At 37.8% G+C, this 19,365-nt stretch overlaps 1 protein-coding gene across 5 annotated transcripts; it reads left to right on the top strand.

Moving 5' to 3' along the window:
• The first annotated feature begins 84 nt into the window (after positions 1 to 84).
• Positions 85 to 16,746, top strand: PHOSPHO2 (phosphatase, orphan 2). Of its 5 annotated transcripts, XM_020990931.2 has the most exons (6): positions 95 to 181; positions 551 to 653; positions 2,496 to 2,550; positions 6,887 to 7,067; positions 7,658 to 7,771; positions 15,406 to 16,746. In XM_020990931.2, the coding sequence occupies exon 6, from the start codon at positions 15,432 to 15,434 to the stop codon at positions 16,158 to 16,160; it is 729 nt and encodes a 242-aa protein (XP_020846590.1). In that variant the 5' UTR covers positions 95 to 181; positions 551 to 653; positions 2,496 to 2,550; positions 6,887 to 7,067; positions 7,658 to 7,771; positions 15,406 to 15,431; the 3' UTR covers positions 16,161 to 16,746. The 5 variants fall into 5 exon arrangements, with proteins under 5 accessions (XP_020846593.1, XP_020846590.1, XP_020846588.1 ...); XM_020990929.2 differs by lacking the exon at positions 551 to 653 and having other exon boundaries at positions 101 to 181; XM_020990932.2 differs by lacking the exon at positions 95 to 181 and having other exon boundaries at positions 425 to 653.
• Positions 16,747 to 19,365: the final 2,619 nt, after the last annotated feature.

The raw sequence follows: 19,365 nt of genomic DNA, 5'->3' as shown, positions 1-19,365 counted from the left end.
GTTCCTTAGCAACGCTCCCGGAAGTGATCGGAAACCGTCGGCGGGAGGCTAAGAACCGATTCCGGGGGGCGCACGGGGGCGGGGCTGGGGCGGAGTCGCGTCCGGGAGGGGACGGCTTGGCCTTCACTGGGGGCGGGCGGAGCAGAGGCCGCGGCTGGGCGGGGAGCAAAGGGCGATGTCAGTGAGTGCGGGAACGGGGTCCGGCCGGTGCCTGGGGCGCCAGCGGAGGCGGGAGGGTGGGCCGTGCGCCGGGCTGGGACTCCTCTCCCAAGGCCGGGGGGATGGGGAACCCCGCGAAGGCTGCCGCAGCCTCGGGGAGGAGAGCCGGCGTAACCCGCTCGGTAGAGAGTCGGAGGGGGCGGGGGGCGGGGGCGGTGAGGGGGGGCGCCCTGAGGGGAGCCTGGAAGGCCATTTACCCGATCCCACCCCCACCCCCCAAGAGCTTACCCAAAGCGTCTCGAATCTTTTGGCTTCCAAATCGCCGGGGCTCACCTGGAGGAGAGGAGACCTTTCCCAGTTGTCACCATGAATAAGGACTTTGCATCCCTAGGACTCGGTTTCCTCATCTGTAAAACAAGGAGAGATTGACCTAAGTGGCGTCCAACCCCTCCCTTCCAGGTCTAGATTTGTGGTCCTACGGGCTCCCCGTAGAGGTAAAGACTGGGTTCCGCCTCTGCTCTCCCCACCCCCACTCTCATCCTATGGACTCTTGGCCGGACCTTGACCTGGGGCAAGGTGGCCTGGGGCCTGTTGACCACTTGCGGCTCTCAGTGCCCCGGGCGACTATTGGAAATACTGGTCTAGAGCTATGCGGTTAAGCCGCCCTGCGCTGATAAATCGCCGATTCGGCCAAAAAAAGTTTTTATTTATTTTAATAAAGCTACTAAGCTAGTAGTCGGGAGATCTGGGCTTTGCCACTCCCAGCTAGGTTTGGACGAGTGATTTCATCTTTCCAAGTCTATTTCTTCATATGTAAAATGAGGTGGTTGGTCTAAATTCTTAACCTTATTTATGTCTTGGACCCCTTCTGAGAATAATATTTTTTAAAAGTATAAAATAAAATGTATAGGATTATGAAGGGCTTAGCATAATAAATGCATTGTACAAGGAAACCATTTATATTGAAATGAAGCTGTCAAAACATTTTGAAAAACAAGCTCTCTGAGCCCAATTTAAAACTCCTGGACTAGATGATCTCTAAAATCCTATTCATAGGCTCATAATTAGGGCTAGAAGGAAACCTTAGAAGACATCTAATATGGTCCCTCATTTTACATGTTGAGTGAAGTATCCCAGAGAGGTTATTCTAGCAGGGTCACAAAAGTAGCAGCAAAAGTAGGGCTGAGATTTAGACCAGGATCTGTTCGTTATAGTCAGCAGCCTTTGCACTGTGCTAGACTGCCTCCTATCTGCTTTAAGTAAAATTCAAGCTTTGTCCTGGAATGTTTATATAATAAATAAGTTGTAAAGAAATAAGTGGTTCAGCAGGGACATTATCTGGCAATTCCAGATTATTCATAATTTAGAAACTATTTTAGGGACTACACAGGCATCCTGGAATTAAAATTTGCTGGATAAGACTTATAAGAACTAAGCCTTAATGGGACAGCTAGGTGGCGCAGTGGATAGAGCACTAGCCTTGGATTCAGGAGGATCTGAGTTCAAATGTGACCTCAGACACATAACACTTACTAGCTGTGTGACCCTGGGCAAGTCACTTAACCCCATTGCCTAGCCAAAAAAACCCAAAAAACTAAGCCTTAAGTACCTATCACAGGTAAAAATCCCTAACTCACATTGATATACAGATTGTTTCATTAGCAAAAATGCACTTTAAATCCTTCACTGTGACCATTTAAGAAGTGAGGAATAGGATTTACACAGATTATATAATTCATTTCCTTTCAAAATCTGCTTTTCTCCTATTTCTTTGTTTTTCATAGGATCATAGAGCTGGAAAGGAACTGGAGGCCAAATCCCTCATTTTATATGTAAGAGAACTCAGAGGCTTGGGAAGGTTAAGTGACTTGCCCGAGGTCACACAGCTAGTTAAACAGCAGAGGCAGTTTTCAGTTTTCTTTTGTTTTGATCCATTTCTTGATCCATCTTTTTTAAAATTGTTTTTTATTTTTAGGTAATTTGGGTTAAGTGACTTGCCCAGGGTAACACAGCTAGTAAGTGTCAAGTGTTTGGTCCAAGGCTGGATTTGAACTCAGGTCCTTCTGACTTCTATTCACTATCCAGTACTCTATCCACTCTGCCACCTAGCTGCCCCCTTCTTGATCCATCTTTGATCCATTTTTTGATTAATGTTAAAATTTATTTACTAACATTGAAAAATACTTAAAGGAACTTTATAGCTAATGACATTGTTTTGCAACTGTACAACTTAGGCCAGGCCCATTGTTCCAAGCTTTAAAAGATTTAGTTTTAAAGAACTGTATTTTGGAAAATTAAGAATTGTTTTTAATAAAAGCTGATGTTATGATCCACAGCTGTACCATATTACTTCAGGCTTACAACCATCAGTTGTACTTCCCTATGACATAGGTAAGTAGGGGGGAACGTTAGTGAAAAATAGTTGAAGAGAGAAATTATTTTTGTACGGACAGTGTTTGCCAGATGACAAAATTGTAATCATACCATACTAGTAATTTTGGATATGTGTGTTTCATTTTAATATGTTATGGAAAACTTGTAGGTAATTTTAATAGTAAGTAGTTAAAAATTATTTACCATCAGGCTGACTGTAGGGTGATGGATTTTTTCAGCTACAGCTCATGAAGACCTTCTATTAAGGCATAGAAGGGTTTCAGTTTGCATAGCATGGGGGTAGGAGAAGGAAGGCAGAAAATGGTACTCGCACCTACAAAGTCTTAGTTTCACTGAAGTATTGAAAAAGTATTTATAGATACTTACATGGGTAGTAGAATATATTAGTAACTTTTTACATGACTTTACAAATGAGTCTTAATAAATAAAATATTGTTCCCTTGGAGAAATTAATTTGGGTAGGTATCTCTTCATTAGCTGTTTCTCTTTACATTTATTACAATAATAATTGGGTGCTAGAGATAGCATGAAAAATGGACGGGATTCAAAGAAATGAAACAAGAGCAACAGTAGGCTACATTATACTTTATTGATAGGGAGTAGAATATAACATATTAGATTGTCATTCAAATAAGGCTGATCCAATTCATTTCTAGCTCAGTCAGCTAGCATTTATTAAGTGCCTACTATGTGCCAGGAATTGATACAAAGAAAGGCAAAAAAGCCAGTCCCTGTTCTCAAGGAGCTTACAGTAATAGGGGAGGCAATATGCCAACAATTAAAAGGCAAGCATTTTTGAAGCATTTAGTATGTGCTAGGCACTGTGCTAAGTAGTTTTCAAATATTCTCTCATTTGAACCTTGTAAGATAGGTGCTGTTATGATCCTTATTTTACAGTTGAAGAAACTCAGACAAAGAGCAAAGGTGAAGTGACTTTCCCAGGGTCGAACATTCAGATACTTACTAGTTTGAGGCTGGATTTGTACTCAGGCCTAGTACTTATCCACTACACCACCTAGCTATGTACAAACAAGCTGTATTTAGGATAAATTGGGTAGAGTTGGAGGGGACTAGGAGGTAATCTCAAAAGGCAGACAGTAAGATTAAAGAGGATAGGAAAGCTGCTTGTAAAAGGTGAGACTTTAACTGAGCCTTGAAGGAAGCCAGGGTAAAGAGATAAGGAAGAAGACCACTCCTGGCATGGAGGAAAAACACTTGGAGTAAGGAGATGGAGTATTGTGTTCAAGTAATAGCAAGGAGGCCAGTGTAATTGGATCACAGAGTACATGGAAAAGAGTAAGATCTATGAAGACTGGAAAGTTAGGGAGGAGTTCTGAAAGGCTTTGAAATTGCAAGCCAAAAGACATAAATATAAATTTGAAGTCCTTTTTTTCAATCCTCATTGTTTTTGACCTTTCTGCAGCTTTTGACGCTATCATGACACTATCATCCTCCTCTTGATACTCTCTTCTTTCTAGATGTATCATACTACTCTTTACTGGTTCTCCTCTTACCTATATGAGGGCATCTTCTCAGTCTTTTTTGCTGGATTTTTGATTAGGACATACTCACTAATCATGGATATCCCTCAAGGCCCTGTTCCTTGCCCTCTTGTCCTTCTGTGCTATTTTATTTGGTAATCTCATCAGCTTTTGTGGATTCAATTATCATTCTCAAATCTACCTATCCAGCCTTAATCTCTCTTCTTCCTCCAGTCTACAACTTCGTAGTAGACATCTTGAACTGCATGTGTTGTAGACATATTAAACTCAACATGTCCAAAACTTGTTATCTTTCCCCACAAGCTCTCCTACCTTCCAAATTTCTTTATTATTATTGAAAGCACCACCATCCTCCCAGTCCCCCAGTCTCTCAATTTAGATGTCATCCTTGATTCTTTACTACCTCTCACTCCCGAGGTATTCAGTTCTCACTCCACCTATATCCAGTCTGTTGCTTAGGCCTGTCGGTTTTACCTTTACGACATCCCTCCGATATACTCTCTTCTCTTCTCTGATACTGCCACCACCCTGGTAGAAGCCCTCATATCTTCACACCTACACTATTGCAATAGCCTGCTGATGAGTCTGCCTCAAGTCTGTCTCAACTCCAGTCCATCATGCAACTTCCAGAGTGATTTGCCAAAAGTACAACCCTCACTGCCCAATAAATGCAAGTGGTTCCCTATTACTTCCAGTATCAAATATAAAATCCTCTGTTTGGCATTTAAAGCCCTTCATAATCTAGAATGCTCCTCCTTTCTAGTCTTCTTATACTTCATGCCCCTTTCTCTACTTTTCCAGCTTTATACCTTATGCCTCTACCCAGTATGTACTCTTCCATCCATTGGCACTGGCCTCTTTGCTGCTTCTCAAACCAGATACCACATCTCTTGACTGGGCATTTTCACTGGCTGTGAAAATTCTGTGCCTGGAATGTTCTACCTTCTCATCTCCAACTCCTGGCGTCTTTGTCTTTCTTCAAATCTAAAATTTCACCTTCTACAGGAAGCCTTTCCCAAATCATTTTAAATTATAGTGCCTTCCCTCTTATTTACTATTTATCATGTTTCCTATTTATTGTAGCTTGCTTTTACATATTTGTTTATATGTTATCACCCCTGTTAGATTGTGAAGTCTTTTAGAGCAGAGACTGTCTTATATTTCTTTGTGTCATCAGCACTTAGCACAGCGTCTGGTGCACAGTAGACACTTAATAAGTGCATATTGACTAAATGATTCACTGATCCTAGAGATAATGGAAGTGGGGAGAAGGGGAAGAAGAAAATAAGCATTTTTATAGTGCCTGTTATTTGGCAGATACTATGCTAAGCATAATTCATTTTATCATCACTACCCTGTGAGGTAGGTGCTATTATTATCCCTATTTTACAGTTGAGAAAACTGAGGTAAAGTGATCTAAGTATCTGAGGCCAGATTTGAACTCAAGTCTTCCTGACTCCAGGTCCAGGGCTGCGTATTCTATGTCACCTTGATGCTACCTGAGTTTATTGAATGGGAAGGAGGAATGTGATGTTATGGTCAGACTTGCATTTTAGGAAGAAAAATTTGGCAGTTCTTGAGGATGAATTCAAATGGGAAAAGTTGAGGCAGGGAGACAAACCAGCTGGCTATTGGACCTGCACCAGAACGGTAGCAATATCAGAAGAGAGAAGGGGGAATATGTGAGAGATACCATGAAGGCATTTTTGATAGGCCTTGGCAATAAATTGCATGGGTGGTAGGGGTAGAATGAGGAGTATAGGGTGACACCTAGATTGTGATCCTGAGTGGTTGGAAGGATGGTAGTACCATCAATAAAATTAGAGGATGTAGGAAGAGGGGAGAGTTTAGAGGGAAAGATTATCAGTTCAGTTTTAGGCATGTTGAATTTAATATTCCTACTGGACATCTAATTCAAGTTGTCTAAAAGGTATGACCAGAGGTCAACAGAGAAGTTAGAGCTGAGTGAGTAGATCATCAGCATAGAGATGATAATTTAATCTGTGGGAGTTGATGAGATCACCAAGTGAAATAATATAAAAGAAGAGGGCCCAGAATAGAAACCTGTAGGACACCCATGTTTAGTGGGGTTGACCTGGATGAAAATCCAGGAAAGAAAGGTCAGGTAGGTAAGAGAAGAACCAGGATAAGGTAGTAGCACAAGGCATCCTGGACTTTCTAGATTGACTTGTCAGTCATTCCTGGTGTTGGAGATCCAAGGGAGACCAAGCTCCCCGTAAGGATTTAGGTGACTCTATGAAGTATAGAAGGCCCTACTCAGTGTGAAAACTATAGCATCTTCCTATCCACCATGACACATCATAGGCCCATGCTAGAGTAACTTAAGTTACTAGTGAGTGATGTAAAACTGAACCAGCTTCCTTTATGACCAGACTTATATAATCCTTCCCATAGCTACTGGATATAGGTTTCACCTGAACTAAACAGATATGTATATAAATAAGTAACCCATCAGATTCGTTTTTGCGAATAAAAGAAGAAAGCCCTAGACCTTCTCTGAGTTGGTAGAGAAGTGAGATGAATCCAGAGTTGTCTTTTGACTATTAAAACTCTGAATATTTGTAGAACAGTTCAAAATTCTGTCATTAAATGGTCTTATCCCATGATTCTCAGCTGGACATTAAAATCTAAAAGAAAATGGATCTGAAAATCTCCACATTACTGTTTTGACATCTATGAGTGCTTATTTTTTCAGTTATGTTTATTTTTTCCCATACTAATATGTGTTTTCTTAGTGGAAGAGGAAAGAGGAGGAGTGGGATGTTATGTGACACATATTAAGTTATTAAGGTATTGGTTTTCAATTTTAGGTGTTATTAAGAAGCCTCACTTCCATTGCTTCCGAGCAAGGACTGTTCCTCATGAAATCGTATTGAAACATATTGACAAATAACCTGCATGGTATTTAAAATGAGATGATTCTGGCCATTGAACTCCGGCTCTAAGGTGAAATAAAGCAAAAACATTGTTCCCTTGGAGAAATTAATTTAGGTAGGTATCTCTTCGTTAGCTGTTTATCTTTACATTTATTACAATAATAATTGGGTGCTAGAGACAGCATGAAAAATGGACAGGAATCAAAGAAATGAAACAAAGAAGAGCAACAGAAAAATGTATTAGATGGATACAAAGTAGACTAGTGGAATTATGTTAACTAGAATAGCAGTTCAGCCTACTTGGGGGGATTGTTAGCTGCAGAAGTTTAGTGACCCCTTCTCTACTGTGGCTAAAGTAAATCTAAATCACAGGTAGTCTTCACCTTAGGAAGGGTATGTTTCAAAAGTTCATTTTTAAGCCTATGATTTGGAATTCAGACTACATTTTTCTATAGAAACAGTAATTATTAACTGCATAAAAGAAGACATGTTTCTGATCTCCATGTGTTCTGAACCCCGATTAGGGAATGGTCAATTGCTTCTGTGAGGTTGGGGCATATCCAGATTTGAACTCCTCCACCATTTGTTCATCTGTAGAAGTCATTCCTAAGTCAAGGAACTGCCCATTTTTAAATGTCAAATATTTCAACTCTTTTATTGGTGTTTTCTTTTTTATATTGGTTGTGTTCTCCTTTTTCTTTTTAGGTACTTTTTGCTAAAAATCTCTTAACAGTTAAAAGATCTTAACAAAGTTAAGATAGGTCTCATATAGGAATGTTTTTGGTTACTTTGTGCTTTGGAGCTTATTAACATTTTCAGGTAAGTGTTAAACTTTACCCAAAAACTATTCTTTCCTTTTATCTCAAGTTGTTTTTATGCTTTTATATCCCTGTCTATGAAAACCTTTTCCTTTTTGGTACCTTTTTATTTATATCTATAAGTAGTCTCTAGTTATTGCTTTTACTGTCTTTATTATTATATTCTGTCTAAATTCTCATACATTTGCCTTCCATTTTGCTACTCATTACCATCTGTTGTCTTTTCCTTTGGTTTCTTATTAGTCTCCTTATAGCCCCACTGCTAATCCCCATCTGTTCTTTCAGGCATCTTCATTCTCTTCAGTAGACTTCAAAATGGAATCATGAATTCTCTAATAGCTGGAGTGGAACAAAATAAAGCTATAAATAATCTTTATATCATAATCCATTTCCTCCCAGAGTGATAGACCACTCATGTACCATTTTTATTTGGCATATTAGTGCCAGATTATATATTGCATATCTCTGATAAAATGGTTACCAGAAATTATTTAGGATCAAGTGTCTTGTTTTTTCTTTGCTATTTAGCCTATGGCAGTACCACAATATTAATATTCTAGTAAACATTGGAATTTAAAATTAATTATTAAGCTAAATATCTTTAATAAATTTTTTAAAAATACCTATTAGAATAAGAATTTAAAATTACAAAAATTTGTACAATATAATACTTTGGTCAGAATTTGATGATGGTAAACAGAAACAGGAATATTTTAAAACATTTTTTAAACAAAGTAGCCCAATGATTAATATTGGGTGTTTTAGTAGGCGTTGTTAACCCACATTTTCTTTCTGTTTTGCTCCTTTGAGTTTTCAATTTAACTGTCTCATAATAACTCATGTTAGAATAGAATACTAAGTATATTTTCATTTCGATCTTTAAAGATGCCTTTTATACCTGCCCTTCAGACTGTTAGCTTATAAAATCATACCAATAGGAATTTGGTAATATTATGGATATCATTTTAGATGGTAAAGTAGTCAGGTGTACTTTGGACTTAGGTAGATAGATACTTATATGTAGTTGCACTTCAGTTAATTTTAGTGCTCTTAACACCAGTATAAATCATAACTCCTCTATGCCTTCTTATCTTGTACATTTCTCTTTCATATCTTTGCTTAAATCCTCCATGGGGGGAGTTGGGGAGAGGGGAGAGTCCACCCAATATCCTGAAGAGTTTTCATTCTTTTACTATCTCAAAAAGTACCATGGAACATTTTGCTGTCCATTTGTTTCTCATTCTCAGTACATGATCCAGCTTACACATATTTTTAATGATATCTTCTCTACAAAAATTGTAGATAATTTCAAGGTTGTTTCAAGGTATATACTTTGTTCTTTTTCTTTTTTGGGGGGCGGGCCCTAGGCAATGGGATTAAGTGACTTGCCCAGAGTCACACAGCTAGTAAGTGTCAAGTGTCTGAGGTCAGATTTAAACTCAGGTCCTCCTGACTTCAGGGCTGGCCTTCTATCCACTGTGCCATCTAGCTGCCCCCTTATACTTTGTTTATACCTTGAAACAACCTTGAAGTTATCTACAATTTTGATTAGTAGGACATTGTGTTGTTATTTTGTTTGCATCCATTGAATGCTATTGGTGTTTAAAAATTGGAGTTTTGTAGCAACAGGATCATCAGAGGTGCTATAGTTTGCCAAATGTGATTCTATCTGATATCCTTTACTTAATTTTGAGCCTAGCTAATTGTTCTTATGCAACACTTTTCCATATATAGTTGGACTAACTGAATGAGCTTCCTGTCTAGTTGTCTATCGTACTTTGGACAATATGTGTTTTTCATCTATCTTGTTTTTTCCATTTTAGATAGAAAATCTTTTAAAATTTAAAATCCTTTAAAAATTATTAACAGTTTTGCTGAGGAGCCTCTGTAGTGTGCTGTGATTTGAAGCAATTAATACAATGTATTCTATGAATTGAAGCATTTGGAAAACCTCACCATTAAAAGGGAATCACTTCTGTTTAGACTCTTTACAAGATATCCAATGCCCTGGCAAACATCATAGGTGATCATATATCTCCCTGGTATATGCCTCATACAATGTCAGTATTCAGAAGATCAAAGGTTAGTCTCCATAGGCACATTTGTTCTTAAATTTTATATAGCCTTTACATATTTTCTGTTTTGCCTCTACTTCCTTAAATCTTACATAATCTTAACATAGTTTCTCTTTTACTTTTGCTTATACATTCACTCATGCCTAGAATAGACTCTCCCCACCCCCATATGGATCTCTCTGAGTCCATACCTTTTTTTCTAGCTCCTCCATGAAACTTTCCCTGACACCTTTTCCCCTCCCCTCCATTCCAAGTAAAATCCTCATCAAAATTCTTGTGGCATTTCGCTTGGACCTAGAATTGGCATTTATCTCACTTTTTTTCACATCACAGGTTTTTTTTTTTATGAACATGTTTGCCCTTGTATTAGACTGTTACATCCCTGAAAGTAAGGTTTTTGTTGTATCCTCAGGGCCTACCACAGTGTCTACTGAATCTTGTTTGAGGCAGGCCTATAAAGTTCTATTTGGTTTTGCCTAGTCAAATGCCTTTATTATTTATTTTTTTTAAGGCAGTTGGGGTTAAGTGACTTGCCCAGAGTCACACAGCTAGTAAGTCAAATGCATTTTTAAATCAACAGTAGATATAGCGGGCTCTGTACATCTGTCAGTGTGGGACTATGAAGATACCATCTGCTTTAGAAAATTGCCTACAAAAGCCTGCCTGGTCCCTTCTCCTGCTTTCATCAAGAATATTCTTCTGCATAAACCATAAAGATTTTATAGAGATGAGAAATTAAACATATTATGAGTTGGCAGTTGCTGATGACTTTGCAATTACCCTTTTTTTTTGGTAAAAGAACCAGCCACAATCTTTTCCATTCTTTTGAAAGCTTCCCTTCTTAAAGATATATCCAAAATTGATTCTTGAATGCCTTAAAAATCATGTTGCCTCCATGGATTCATTTACCAAATATTTACTAAGAACTTATGTGCCGGGTACTGTGCTAGACATTGGGGATTAAGAAACAAAACAATTTTTGCCCTTTAGGAGCTTACGATCTATGGATGGTTGCATTGGGATGATACTATGAATATAGAAAATCAAATGCTAAACATAAAAATATTTTGAGGGGTGAGCAGGGGGAAGGATCTAGCAATTAAGGAAAACAAGATAGACTTCCTGTAAAAGATTGTTCTTGAGGTGAGACTGGAAGAAACAAGGAATTGTAAGAAGCAAATGTGAGGAGGGAGTGTGTGCTAGGCCCAGAATATACTTGTACAAAGTTAGAGAGACAAGAGATGTGCAGGGAATGACAAGGCCATTTAGCTAAAATGTAGAATTCTTGAAGGATTAAGCAAAGGAAACTGAGGGGGAGTGTCTAAGCAGATAGGAGAACCAAGAGGAGCCAAGCCATGAAAATCCAGAGTGGAGAGTATACCTAGGATGAAGGGGCTGTCAGCAATGCCAAATACCACATAATAGGTCAAGGAGGATAAAAACTGTGAAGTAATACGTGGCCATGTAAATTGTCATTTACTACATCATTGGTAACTCATTCCATAAGCATTTATTACATACCTACTGTGTGCTAGGCACTGTGCTAAGTACTTGGCCTCAAGGAGCTTACAATCCAACGGGGGAAGATAACAACCAAAAGGAAGCTGAAAAGTGGGATGGAGGACAGAAAAGGTACTTGGTGCTAGGTGTCGTAATGGAGAGAAGACTGTAGTGGGTCCCTTTCTTAAATGGAGGTTTCTGGTCCAGCTCTTCAGCTGGAGGGGCTGACACTTCTGATGAGATGTCAGTTTGTTGTAGTTTGGTTTTTTCAGTCGTGTCTGACTCTTCGTGACCCCATTTAGGATTTTCTTGACAGATACTGAAATGGTTTGACATTTCCTTCTCCAGCTCATTTTAAAGATAAGGAAACTGAGGCAAACAGTGTTAAGTGACTTGCCCAGTGTCACACAGCTAGGAAGTGTCCGAGCCCAGATTTGAACTCAGGAAGATGAGCCTTCCTGACTGCAGGCCCAAAACTATCCACTGTACCACCAAGCTACAGAGATGTCAGTATCAAATCTGATTTAATCTTGTAGGATAAGGAGATTTCCCATTAGAGAGTTTCATTTGGATGATGTGAGGTTGGGAGCCAGATTACTAGGGGTTGAAAAAGTGAGTGAGAGAAGAGGAAGTAAAGGCAGTGAATGTAAGCAGCCTTTTCTAGGAGTTTTATTGTGAAAGAAGGGAGAGATAGAGGACTATAGCTTTGGGGAGATGGTCTGGTTTTTAGGATCAAGTAGATTTGAACATGTTCGTAGGCAGCAGAGAAGGATCCAGTATGAGAAGATAGAAAATGAAAGGGCATGATTGTAGGGGCAAGCTACTGGAGGGAATAGGATCAAGGAAATAAGTAAAGAGGTTAGCTTTTAGGAAAAGATGGAGAGTGTTGATCATAGGACTTTGAGACATAGACAAAGAGAGAATAGTGGCTATTTAAAATGGCCTCTATTTTCTTAGCATAGTATGTTATGAGGCCCTTTGCTGAGAGAGCGGGTAGGGAATGGTTTAGGAGGCTTGAGAATAGAAGAGGTTTAAAATTGCAGCTGTGGGGAGTATGATAGGGAGTCCATTAGGAGAAAAGGAAAAGATGTGTCTTACTGCTATGTAGACACTGGTAATATTAGATTAACAAATTCATAGTGGACCCAGTTAGCCTGATTGTGTGAATTCCTCTGGCACCGTCCAACAGCACTTGATTGAAAGCATGAAAGGCACATGGTCTGGGTAATGCAGGGTTGGGCTTAACAAGGCATCAGTGGGGATAGAACAAAAGGGTGAAGATTTTTTTCTTTATATATCTGGACAGGCCTAGTTTTCTTCTTGACTTCATCTTACGTAGAATTGCTGCTTGTTCCCATAGACATCTGGTACCACAGTGGGGAAAGTCTGAATATGTTAGTTCCACTGAGGAAACTAGATTGCTGTAGAAATGTCAGCAGAACTGTTCTGTTTGGCATCTCTTTTTCTGGCTTCCACATCTATAAATACTTCCAGTTATAATCTGGCTTAGGTATCACATGAGGTTCTCTGCAAGCTTGTTTTCTTCACTGCTTATTGCTATATTGTGAGGTATTACCCATGGTTTTCTTTGTTCCTCTTCTGTAATGTTTTGCAAGTAGCTTATACTTTAAAGTAGTGTTATCCTTTGCTTCCATATCTTTCTCCTTAGAAAAGATGTTAAGTTTTTTCTGGCTTTGCTGTTTTCATGTAATTTCTGAACTCTGTCAGCCTCTTTGTAACTGTTTTGCATTGGTTAACTTTTAAGAAATGGTAATAGAAACAGTACCTTCATTTTGTTCATTTCTCTCTTTTCAGAGTCAACAAGTTGTTGAAGCAGGTCAGGTTAAAACTGTCATAATCATCTGGCATCTTCTCATCTTTATCCTTTCTTTCAATTTTGCATCTACTTTTAACTTTTCTCTTATTATCTGATTGTACAGTCATTCTGAAATGACTGCTACATCTGTAATCAATTATTTCCTGTTCAGTACGGTCAGTTTCATTTTTGTGATGCTATTTGTGGCTGAGGCTCTAAAGTAGTCTAGAAACCCTTGGGTTTTTTTTCACTTCTTGATCCAGAACCATATTTTCCAACTTAGTTTTTTGCCATCCTTCCCTTTGCCCAACTTTGCATTGAATTCACCCAGTATCAAAGTATAGTTTGACTTAGTTTGGTTAATTTTGACTTAATTTTCAATCTAATTCAGCAAGCATTTGTAAAACGTTCCATATGCGAAGCACTATGGTAGGCCCTAGGCTACAGTAACAGAAATGAAGTAGTGGGGGAGTAATGCCCCACTTCAAGGACCTTAGACTCTAACACCATATACACAGATAAATAAAAAAAAATGTACAATGCAAATTCTAAGTAATTTTGGAGAGATCATTAACAAATTGGGGAAGGTCAAGAAAGGCTTCATGTAAGAGGAGAGAGTACTTTGAGTTGAATTTTGAAAGGAGGAAGGAATTCCAGGAGGCAAAAATGAGCGTGAGGAACATTCTGGGCATATAGTACGACATGTGAAAAGACATATAGAGGTGGGAGACAGAATACAGTATGTAGGAAACAGCAAGTAGGCCAGTTTAGCTAGAACACAGAATCAATGAGGGAGATGCGTGGGAAATTAGTATGGAAAAGAGATCAAAGCCAGATTGGGAAGGATTTTAGGTACCATACAGAGGAGCTTATATTGTTATCCTAGAGAAAAAAAAGAAGAAGCCACTGGAGCTTTGTCGAGGGGAATATCAGTTTGGCAGTTGTGCGAAGGATGGATTGGAGAATGAAGACATGAGGCAGAGAGGCTATTGAAATAGTCAAAGTGAGAGGATTTAAGGAGGGCATGATTAAGAATTCACACAGACTCATGATAGACATGTGATAACAACAATAATAATAGCTAACATTTATGTAGCCCCTGCTATTTGACAGACACTGTGCTAAGTGCTTTACAAATATCTGATTTGATCCTCACAACAACCCTGGGAGGTAGGTGCTATTGTTATTCCCATTTTTTAGATGAGAAAACTGAGGCAAACAGGTTAAGTGACTTTCCTAGGGGTCACACAGCTATTAAGTGACTGAGGTCACATTTTAACTCAAGTCTTCCTGACTCCAGGCCCAGCCCTCTAACCCTGTGCCACCCCAAAGCCCCTAATAAATATTTGTTTAATCCAGTAATTTGGAAAGAAGGTGTTTGATAGGTTGCCATTCACACTGTTACAGGACTGAGTCAGCATATCAGTGAGATCCTAGATCCATTGGACGATCTTGTCGAGATTTTAAAATAATTTTTCTATATCCTTTCCACTAAATATTGGTAATAAGCAATAAGGAATAAGCACTTTGATGGTGCTTCGTGGTAATGTGATCAGTTATCAAAATACCAGTTTCCTATCACTTTAACCATAGACTCAAATCAGCTCTGCCAGATCTTTAATTTATCTCTCCAAGAAGAACCTTTGAGCCATACTTTCATTTAGCCATATCCTCACCATCTATTCCAGTTTCAACAAGATATATGTGGTTCACTTCTATTAATACATTGTTCATTGGTCTTTGGACACAGGTTGCACACAGTACCAAAAGTTTAATGTTTATTTAAGAACTGTATGATTCTTGGGTCTTTCTTTTCTCCTTTTCTGTCACTCTGAACTGACACTGACACTGAAAACATGGAAAGGCTATTTTGCATTTTTGTCTTTTTCATAACTAGCTGCTTCTTTTGATGAACCTTTCTGTACTTATCTAGACTTTTACTTACCATTTAGTAGAACCTCATAGCTTATGCTCCACTGGCATGGCTTTCAAGAATCTAGGATTATTTCCACACCAGGTTGAGTTAGTAGAGTAATACGTTTATAGAGGAAATTTCTGTCTCCTTAATGAAAAATGCTGTAGTAGTTTTCATATATCTATAGTTGAGAAGAATTTAGCCTCTTATAGATTTTAACTTTTCATGTTTTCAGATTAAATATTTTAATAAAATTGTTTGATCTAAGTATAGAAAGAAAATATTTAAAATAGAATATATTTAGAGAAATAACATTTCTTCTTTTTCAGAGTAAGACAAATCTTATTCTGCAGCCATGAAATTTCTACTGATTTTTGACTTTGACCATACAGTCATAGATGAAAATAGTGACACCTGGATTATGAAATGTGCTCCTGAGAAAAATCTTCCCAATGAACTAAAAGATACTTATGAAAAAGGAAAGTGGAATGAATATATGGGCAGAGTCTTTAAATATTTAGGAGATAAAGGAATAAGGGAATATGAAATGAAAAGAACTATGACAGAAATACCTTTTACTGAAGGAATGATAGAGCTTATAACCTTTGTTGGAAAAAATAAAGATATTTTTGACTGCATTATCATTTCAGATTCAAATACAGTCTTCATAGATTGGATTTTAGGAACTGCCAAAGTTCGTGATGTGTTTGATGAAGTGTTTACAAACCCAGCAGCTTTCAATGACCATGGTTATCTTACTGTGGAAGGTGTTCATGTTCATCGTTGTGATAAGTGCCCAAAGAATCTCTGTAAAAGAAAAGTTCTGGTAGAATTTATAGATAAACAATTACAAAAAGGAATGAAATACGCCAAAATTATTTATCTGGGTGATGGTGAAAATGATTTCTGTCCAATAACCTCTCTAAAGAAGAATGATGTTGCTATGCCTCGAAAAGGATATTTTTTACATAAATTGATTTCTCAGTTGCCTCAGGATGCTTCTTTGGAACCTTCTGTTGTAGTTTGGTCATCAGCTTCTGAAATACTTTCTTATTTGAAATTACTTATAAAGAATGATTCATAACAAAATTGGGGATGACTTAAATGAATAAGAAAAGTAGCTCATACTTAAATTTTATATAGTAGCAGAAAAAGTAGTTGTTATATTCTAAAAGAATATATGCAGTATCAATATATTCCACATTTTCATACTTTCCTTTTGAAATGAAATGCAAGAAAGTGTGATTTTTTAAAAAAATGTTTCTAGTTCACTTCATAAAATCTCATTTATTGCTTTACAGGGAATAGGTTTATTCACTGTGCATATGATGCTTGTCAATGTAATCTCCAGCAACAGAACTCAAAATTCTTATGAATATGCATTAATACAGGGCATGTTATAGTAACTATTTTAAAGGATTGTGCTATTGAAATAAAGTCTTACTGAGAAAATTATACCAAAACATGTTAATTTTAAGGATCTAATTTTTAGGCTTAAGTGTCCAGCATGTAATTACTCTTCTGGTTTTTATTTTTTCCAAATTATTAACAGAGGCCCTTAGCCCCTAAAAAATGTACTTAGAATAATTTAATGTGGAAAAAAATGTGTACCATTTATTCAGTTATTTTGTAAATGTAAAACATAAATAAACACATCTCATTTACCTTTATTTGTTGTAGAGAAAGTGACTTAGAGGACTAATAGGTTAAATTATGTTGGATCACATCCAGCCTTACAGATAGCCATCTGCCTATATGTCAGATCTAGTAGTTGTTTATGAAATTTCAGTAGTAAAGAATTAAAAAAAATTTTTTTAGAACTTTATGCAATACATACATACCCTACATAAAATTGTACCAACCAATATCTTTTGTCAGTAACACCAGTAATATGTTATTACAATATTCTATTGGGCCTTTGAATTTCCTCTGTAGTATCCTTTGGTCAAGATTAGCCCAGGTGGGGCAGCTGGGTGGCGCAGAGGATAGAGCTCCAGCCTTGGAGTCAGGAGGACCTGAGTTCAAATCTGGCCTCAGACACTTGACACTTAACTAGCTGTGTGACCCTGGGCAAGTCACTTAATCCCAATTGCCTCACCAAAAAAAAAGATTAGCCCAGGCTCATTCAACTCATGTCCATCCCAACATCTGCCTCCCCCAACCAATTCCATGGTTAGAGCATCTCAGTTCTTGCATCCCCTCCCAGTCAATCCTGTCATCCCTTGCTTCAAGTTACACCCACAACACTCTCCCTCGATGACTGACTGGGCTCCATAGAGCCCTTAGTCCTAAAATCTATCTTCTTCCGTTCTTCCTCCTAATATTTCATTTTAGGACATTGTTACTATAATCTCAATTATAATGTATTTTACCTAATGTCATATGATTAGGGAAATGAATTAACATTAGGCAAGATATATTAATATGTACAGAAATGTATGTATATACAAATATGATAGAACACCAAAGAGAGAAAATATAGCTTTACAGGCCTTAAGGTGATAACATATTCTTGTACTAATAAATTTTATTTTTTTCTGTAAATCTGTACCTTGATATTGAACAACTGTTTTCTGAAGGTAAGTTAATACATTTGAGAAGAAGATAAACTTCTTTAAATGACTAGAATATAATTTTCTGCATCAGTGACTTACTGAATGGTACTCTCATAGCCAGGATTCTCCATGTGCTATTTTGATATTTATATAGTTAGATTACTTAATACAAATAAATTAGTTTTATCTTCCTCAATGCCTGTGAAGTTCTATGTAAGCATTAGGCTGCTAGTATGCTCTTTCTTCCCAATTGATGTTATTTACTTTCTATCATTTGTTACCAGTACATGTATCCAGTAAACAAATTAAAAATAATTTATCCTATAATCTTAGCAATTATCAGAGCTCATCTAGTCCAATCCACGTCTGAAGCTTGAATGCCATTACATCCTTGACAAGTGTGTATTCAGCAACTACTTGACAATGTCCTCTAGTGACAGAAAACTCATGTCCCAGTTCCGTTTTTGAACAGTTCTAATTCTTACAAAGATTTTTCTTGTGTTTGATCAATAAGCATTTGCTCACTCAGGCATTGTACTAAGTGCTGGGGATACAAAAGAAAGAAGAACACAGCCCTTATCCTGAGGTAGCTCACATTTGGTGGATAGTACATACAGATTATATACAGAATGTAAATGATAGGTCCTCTTAGAGGAAAGGCATTAGCAATGGGATGGGTCTAGGAAAGGCTTCTTGCAGGTGAGATTTGAGCTCTTTTGAAAGAGGTCAAAGAAGCCTGGAGGTTGAGGCAAGGAAAGGGGCGCATTATAGGAAGGCTTAGGGGCAGCGTGTGGAAAAAATGCCTGCTATCTGTGTTACTTCCACTTACTTTTGCCTGTTCCTGCCTTTTAGAATCAAGAAATCTGGTTCCTCTTAGGCCTTTAAGTATTTAATGACCCTTCTAAGTCTCCTTCATGTTAAAGATCTCAAGTTTTTTGTTGGGTTTTTTTTCAAACGAGCCACTGTTTTGAGTCCTCACCATCCTCATCTTTGTCCTTTAGACTAATTCTAGTTTGTCCTTAAAATGTGGTGTCCAGAACTGAATAGAGTTTGCCAGATATAGTCTGGTTAAGGGAGGGGCAAGATGGGGTGGAAATTTGGAATTCAAAGTCTTGTGGAAGTAAATGTTGAAAACTAAAAATAAATAAATTTATGTAAAAAAAAGAAGCTAAAAAAAGATATAGTCTGGTTAGATAGAGTAAAATAGACTTATCACCTCCCTCATTTTGGACCCTCTACTTTTATTCATGCAGCCTAGTGTCATGTTAGCTTTTTAGATGTCATGTAATATTGTTGTTTCTTGAGTTGCCACATTGGGAGCATCTCATGGCAAACTTATGGGATGACATGAACAAGTCACATAAGATAGGCATGCATCAGGTTTCAGCCTCCATTATTAAGAGGAGAGCTAAATAAGATTACAGATACATTTGAGTATTTAAATTATCCTATTGGCTCATATTGAGTTTACAGCCCATGAAAATGCCCTGGTACTTTTCACATGAAGTATTGTTTATCCTTCTATTCTTTCCTGGTTTGCTGACTGCTCTGGCTGTTCCTACAAGCTGTGGATATACTCCAGTATTCAGCCTGGATTCTTCTGTTTCCTCTATACTTGTCTTATTTTATCTCATCATCCCCTTGTTTCAATTATCTCTGTGCACATGACCCCCACATCTACATCACTGACTGTCAAGTACACATTTTGAATGGAATATCCTAGAAATATCTCAA

Source organism: Phascolarctos cinereus, unplaced genomic scaffold, assembly GCF_003287225.1.
Source record: "Phascolarctos cinereus isolate Bilbo 61053 unplaced genomic scaffold, phaCin_HiC Scaffold_726;HRSCAF=1367, whole genome shotgun sequence".
Lineage (NCBI taxonomy): Eukaryota > Metazoa > Chordata > Mammalia > Diprotodontia > Phascolarctidae > Phascolarctos > Phascolarctos cinereus.
The sequence above is the reverse complement of the archived record's forward strand: the minus strand, read 5'-3'. Positions and strand labels throughout refer to the sequence as shown.